Source organism: Delphinapterus leucas, chromosome 18 (assembly GCF_059928025.1).
Source record: "Delphinapterus leucas isolate spDelLeu-1000000601 "Yukka" chromosome 18, BTC_Dleu_Yukka2, whole genome shotgun sequence".
Taxonomy (NCBI): domain Eukaryota; kingdom Metazoa; phylum Chordata; class Mammalia; order Artiodactyla; family Monodontidae; genus Delphinapterus; species Delphinapterus leucas.
The window spans coordinates 74,381,277-74,387,656 of NC_143146.1; the positions used below are offsets into that span (position 1 = coordinate 74,381,277).

The 6,380-nt window shown below is 44.2% G+C and overlaps 1 protein-coding gene and 2 non-coding genes across 4 annotated transcripts; all 3 read right to left on the reverse strand.

Annotated features, from left to right (window-relative positions):
• Nucleotides 1-5,342, reverse strand: RPL21 (ribosomal protein L21). 2 transcript variants are annotated; one of them, XM_022574535.3, is made up of 6 exons: nucleotides 5,285-5,342; nucleotides 2,626-2,704; nucleotides 2,252-2,313; nucleotides 1,336-1,448; nucleotides 437-587; nucleotides 1-326 (listed from the first exon to the last, which is right to left on the reverse strand). In XM_022574535.3, exons 2-6 carry the CDS (start codon nucleotides 2,690-2,692, stop codon nucleotides 237-239), a joined length of 483 nt encoding a protein of 160 aa, XP_022430243.1. In that variant the 5' UTR covers nucleotides 2,693-2,704; nucleotides 5,285-5,342; the 3' UTR covers nucleotides 1-236. The 2 variants fall into 2 exon arrangements, with proteins under 2 accessions (XP_022430243.1, XP_030618326.1); XM_030762466.2 differs by lacking the exon at nucleotides 5,285-5,342 and adding an exon at nucleotides 5,230-5,278.
• Nucleotides 1,165-1,291, reverse strand: LOC115803203 (small nucleolar RNA SNORA27). The gene has a single exon (XR_004023869.1). It is a non-coding gene; the product is annotated as a small nucleolar RNA SNORA27 (small nucleolar RNA).
• LOC115803198 (small nucleolar RNA SNORD102) lies at nucleotides 1,555-1,625 on the reverse strand. Its single transcript, XR_004023864.1, has one exon. It is a non-coding gene; the product is annotated as a small nucleolar RNA SNORD102 (small nucleolar RNA).
• Nucleotides 5,343-6,380: the final 1,038 nt, after the last annotated feature.

Here is a 6,380-nt window from a genome sequence, read left to right on the forward strand (position 1 = left end):
TATTTTATAAGTAATATCTAGCAGTTTATTAACCAATGGAGTATAGCACAACAAACTACCTCATATCTTTCAGGAATAAAAACCACTAAATTTGAAAAGTAAAAAAATGTCACCCACTGAATTCGGACACAATTAAAATGTGCTTTAAATATTTGTTTGGGGAAGGGGGTCGCACACTTCTACTCAATTAAGAGAAACATTTACACAGTCCAGGTCTTTTATTTTCTTTACACCCATCATGCCATGAATTCATAGGGAATGGGCTCCAACAGTTCAGGCTCCTTTCCATTGGTTCTCACGAAGTGTGCTTCTCTGGGTGGAGCAGGCTATTAAAAAAAGGTGAGGGACAAATTATTAAAAATACTGCAACTCAATTTCAAAGTGCTCCCAGAACTAATAATGTACGTAATACCAAGAAACGCTGCCAAGCACTCACCTGGCGCTTCAGTTGAACCCAAGTCCCTTTCTCTTTGGCTTCCTTCTTTTTCTGGTCATTCTCCTTCACCCGCTTCAGGAAGCTGTCCCGGCTCTTAGAGTGCTTAATATGTTCGATACGCACATTAATTCTCTTGGCAAGAATCTTGCCCCTGGAGAGAGAAGAAACTCTTAAGTGCATCAAAAACACAGCTAAAATTCAGAGAATTCTTTCGACAGTTTCATTTATTAATTAAACCGTGAATATTTTTTTACCCACAGATAGGATAAATCAACAAGGTGATGGCAAATTTATCATCATTTATTAAACCTTACTGAATAGGGCTTTGAGGCAAACATCCCCACTTTTTTGTTTGTTTTTTGCGGTACGCGGGCCTCTCACCGCTGCGGCCTCTCCCGCTGAGGAGCACAGGCTCCGGACGCGCAAGCCCAGCGGCCACGGCCCACGGGCCCAGCCGCTCCGCGGCACGTGGGATCCTCCCGGACCGGGGCATGAACCCACGCCCCCTGCATCGGCAGGTGGACTCCCAACCACTGCGCCACCAGGGAAGCCCAAACACCCCCACTTTTAAGCTCTCTTCTGATGAGGTGACAGACTCTAAAATACCAAATAATTTTAGCAAAACCAGACCACTAATAAAATTTACAACTTATTAAACTTTTTACACTGTGAAAACCAGAACGGCTTAGCTAACAAACCTCAAAAGACTTTCCAGTAAGTTTATTACAATTTGTTTCCTCTGACAGGTTACAAGACAAACACCCAGTTTGCTTGAGTTTTAAAAGGGTATTTCCTTTGCCCCACTTGAATGACCAATAAAGACATAAGTCCAACTGGCAAAGTGAAAGGGGGGTGTGAGGGAATACTAAGCAGGCTCAAAGAACTATGACATTACTTACTTAACTTGTTTGTTTACAATGATGCCAACAGCATGCTGGGTAACATTGTAGACTCTCCCAGTTTTGCCATGGTAACATTTGTGGGGCATTCCTTTTTGAACAGTGCCCATTCCCTGTTAAGAAAGGAGATAAATGTTATGCCAGCAATTTCCCCCTCCATTTAAATCCAAAGTAACTAAGATATTCCAAGATTTTTTTTCCTTTAGATGGCAACTCAAGAGCTTTCAGAGCCGGTGAAATGTCATTTTCACGTTGCTTTTAGCAATCAAAAAGACAATCATCATTAAGCTCTAGAGTGCCAGGACACGTTTAAATACAAATCCACAGGATCTCCCCCCCTTAATTTTTCCACTAGCTGTTAAAAACAAGTAATGAGAAAATTCTTAGACTCAAGGATAGCACTTTTAAAACTCTTGTTTATTAAAGTAAAATTAAAATAGCCATTCTAGGGACTTCCCTGGCGGTGCAGTGGTTACGAACCCGCCTGCCAATGCAGGGGACACGGGTTCGAGCCCGGGTCCAGGAAGATCCCACATGCCACAGAGCAACTAAGCCCGTGCGCCACAACTACTGAGCCTACACTCTAGAGCCCGTGAGCCACAACTACTGAAGCCTGCCCACCTAGAGCCCAAGCTCTGCAACAAGAGAAGCCACTGCAATAAGAAGCCCGCGCACTGCAATGAAGACTTGACAACAAAGACCCAATGCAGCCAAAAAAAAATAAATTTATTACAAAAATAAAAATGTAACATAAAATAGCTACTCTATACTCTCACGAGCTTTTTCAGGAAATGGATTTTCCCCCGATTAGGAAGATAAAAAGATGCAATACACCCTATTCAGATTTTAATATTAAACACAACTTTTCTAACTTCTAATGTTACTCTGTAGTTATTTCCCCAATTTTATAATTTACCTTGATATCTACAATATCGCCTTTCTTGTAGATTCGCATGTATGTGGCCAAAGGAACAACTCCTGCAAAAAAACCAAAAAACGCCAATACAGTCAATATCAAGATTAAAAAGTCAAGAGTAAGAGAAATATATAAGCTTACTAGCTTTCAACACACACTACTTTTTGGCAGTTACGTGTACTTTAAAATCTTGCTAGTCGACAATTTAAGAACCACTATATAAAATTCATGCTTTTTATTTATTACAAATAAGTTAGGTAGATGCTGATTAATTAATACCATTTATTAAGAACACCTTATATGAACGACAACACACAGGTAATAAAACACAAATGTATGCCACGCCTGCTCCCAAGGAGGGTGGAGTTACTCACCATGTTTTCTAAAAGGCCTAGAGAACATGTAGCGGGTGCCCCTCCTCTTTCCCTTTGTGTTGGTCATTTTGGCGAATTACTGAAACCAGAAAGTATCAAAGAGTCAAATACAACTGCAAAATTGACATTTGCCCCTTTAACCAAAAAATGTGTAATTACAAATGCACTAAGTTCAGTAGCAACACGAGAATTAGGCAACTATCTAAAAAGCTGGTTCACGAATCAATAGATCTTATAATGGTAAGAAACAGTAATTTTACCAAGATTTCTGCCCAAACTGCCTAAAACTCCTAAGAAGCAGAACTGGATTTTAGAACCCAAACCAGTATTTTCCCTATTAGAATGTAACAACACAACAGGACTTCTGCCACACTACATCTGTAGAACCCAGCTGAGACTGCCAAGAACACTGGAATTACCAACTAGAAGGCAGTTTATTGTTGCAAAGCACGACAAAACTCAGTCTTGCATGTATACATAATGGATTAAACCCCTTTTCTTATCAACCTACGGATTTCTCTAATACCGCACCTATTAACTGTCAAAAATCTCTAACTTACTTCATATATCTAATTACTCAGTTGTTTACCAGAAAATGTGAGGTAGAAGGCTTTATAATCACTGACCTGATTTTGACATAGGTTTTGCCACTTACCTGCGGCGAGACCAACATTTAAACCCTGATCCTCATATGTAAAAGTCTTAATACTTTTATAATCAACTAAGGTAATGTCTACAAAACATTGAGCAATTCCTAGCACATGCAAAGCGCTTACTAGTAAACAGTACTTTATCACTGCCTAAGAACTCACCTATAGGCTACTGAGTTGAAGCTTTCACTTTGTTTCCCAAAAGGTCAAAATAATGGTTTTAATTGCCTCAGATCATCCAAGGGCAGAACTACCATTGCTGACTACTCCTACCACAAGGCAAAATACACCAAAGACCAGCTTAGGTTGTCGACAACGTTCTAATGTAAGTCAACCTCTCAATTTATTACATCTTAACCGTAAAGAAAAGTGACTCCTAAGTACCTTTTTCATATAACCTGTGTGGCAAGGAGACCGAATAGCCCATCAAAGCCAAATCACTGTTACAACGAATGCACACTTCACTTTAAATGGTGAGAAGAATCTATCAAGTACGAGTACTGTTTTAATTCTCATGGCTACATTTGCATTAAGTTCATGTAAACTCCCCTTAAGTTCATAAACAAGGAGATATGCTCTGCAGGTCAACTCACTTCACGGAGACACAAAGTGACAGAATCAGTAATATAAGTCCTTTCGTTTTTCTTTTTTAATAAATTTATTTAAAAAATTTTTGGCCATGTTGGGTCTTCGTTGTCGTGCACCGGCTCTCTCTAATTGCAGCGAGTGGGGGCTTTTCTCATTGCAGAGCACGGGCTCTAGGTGCGCGGGCTTCAGTAGTTGCGGCTCGTGGGTTCTAGAGCACAGGCTCAGCAGTTGTGGCACACGGGCTCAGTAGTTGTGGCTCGTAGGCTCTAGAGGGCAGGCTCAGTAGTTGTGGTGCACGGGTCTGCTTGCTCTGCGGCCTGTGGGATCTTCCCGGACCAGAGCTCCAACCCGTGTCGCCTGCACTGGTAAGCGGATTCTTAACCACTGCACCACCAGGGAAGCCCTGGAAGTCCTTTCTGACTCCAGAGCCCACGCTCCTTCCACTAGACCCATTTTTCCAAGTTCGAAATCCATCAGGACCCAATACACATATAATCGAGTGAGTTTTTAAAAATACGTAACGTCCCAAGCAATGACGATTTAAAGTCTATAATACTACCAAAAATGGGACCCATTACAGGGGCGCAACCCGCTGTTTCCTCAACTCTGGTAGCTGGCTGCTACAAACTAGACACAGATGCAAAACTAAGACTTAAGAGGTTATTCAGTTAACTTTCCCCCTAAACGCCTAATTCAGGAATCCCTTCGCTTAACACTTGCTGCCCTGGCATGAACAAAACAATAACCGTGGCAAACAAAGTATTTTCCCTTTTTCCAATTGCGGTCCCGGGCCAGAATTAAGAGAACCGGAAATCTCCCACGTCAACGACGAATGGGCTGGGCTTCTTCACCCAGGGCGACTCAGGGGCACCTCTGCAGTTCTCCGACCACGACCCCCGACTTTCTCACACACACACCCTGGTCTCAAGAGAGATTAAAACCGGCGCCTGGTTCTCAACCCGCTCCTACTGCCCCGAAGCCCCTACCCCAGGGCATTACAGTTTAGGTCCTACAACAGGGGTTACGATGCCACACTGAAGGCGTTGGAAAAGCAAGCGGCCACGCGGCGCCAGAGCCGACCCGAGAAAGCCCAGGAGAGGCGGGCTGAAGCCGTGGGGGCGCGGGAAGGACGAATTCCTTTCCCGATGGACCAGAATCGCCTCACCCCGGTGCCTCGGCCTCGTTTTTCCAGAGCCTGTCCCCCCGCAAACCCACGGCATCGCAGCCTGGTCCCCGGCCCCGCGCCCGCCGCGCCGAGTGTGGACGGACACAGCTCCACCGCCCAGGCCAGCGGGCCCCAGGCTGGCTAGATGATCTCCCTAGGGCTCCAAGGCACGGCCTCAGCGGCCACAGGGCTGGGACTCACGCCTGAGGAACAGGGGGAGGGACAAGAAGCTCCGGGAGCCACGCGCGTACTGTACCTGAAAGATGGCGGTTCCGGCCGAAAAGAAGGAGGCGGTGCCGCGCGCGCGCCTTACAAGGGCCTACGGGCTGCCCGCGGCGCTGCCTGAGAAAACGCCGGCCGACAGCCACTCTTTCCTGGGTAAGGGTGTCGTCTCTGAGAACCAGAAGAACCTGTGAGGATATTTTCCTTTCTTGCGAAAAAGAGGTAACCGACCGACACAAGCTGACACTTGGATCTTGCCAGACAGCCCGGAAAGGGGCCTTCAAGGGCGTCAAACAGGCGCAGACGTCGCGAGCGTGATGACGTCAGCCCTTGCGTCAGACACCACGCGCGAAATGGGCGTGTGCCTGCGTCCTCGGGCGTTGGAGCCGTCTGGTCTTATGTTGTCTGAGCTCTTTTCTGTGCTCCGAACTGCAGTTTGTGGGAATGGTTACGTGGACACAAAAGCAAAATTATGGTGAAGAAAGCATGTTGTACGGTTTATATGTCTTTCAAACGTTTTTCCCCTCAATGCGTCTAAACTCTTCGCATTTGCTGGTAGGTACGTACCCCTGTTACAACCACTTTGCGAAGCAATTTGGCAAAATCTAGTGAAAACGAAAATATGCAAATACCAAATTCCAGCATTACGCTCCTAACTGCTTATCTTATGGGAACTTTGCTATGTAGACAAGGATATCCACAACAGCACTAGGAATAGAAGCAAAAAGTTGGAAATGTCCACCAATAAGAGCATAAACCCGTTATGGGGTGTTCATACGGTGGAATATTATATGCCAGTAAGTCAAGACTGAGCCCGCAAATGTGATGAAACAAAAAGAGGGACATGTGGAACATAATAGGACAATTTATACACGTACAATTTTGAAACATGCAAAACAATACTATATATTGCTTAGGCATATATGCATATGTAGTGAAAGTAGTCAAGAAATACAAGGGGATGAAAATCAAATTTAGAAAAGTGGTCTTGTCTGGTAGGAAGGGGACTGTAAAGAAAGGGGTATACAGGAGGCTTTAACTATTTTGACTAATTTTAAGCTGGTTATTGAATACATGGGAGGTGATTGTTTATTCATCACTATACTTTTTAATAAATATTTTCTAAATAT

Coding starts and splice junctions, on each gene's coding strand:
- RPL21 (XM_022574535.3), bottom strand. CDS start 2,692: ATGACCAACACAAAGGGAAAGAGGAGGGGCACCCGCTACATGTTCTCT. Junction 1,449..2,251: donor GCGATATTGTAGATATCAAG/GTAAATTATAAA, acceptor CTTTCTTAACAG/GGAATGGGCACTGTTCAAAA. Junction 327..436: donor GGGTTCAACTGAAGCGCCAG/GTGAGTGCTTGG, acceptor TTTTTTTAATAG/CCTGCTCCACCCAGAGAAGC.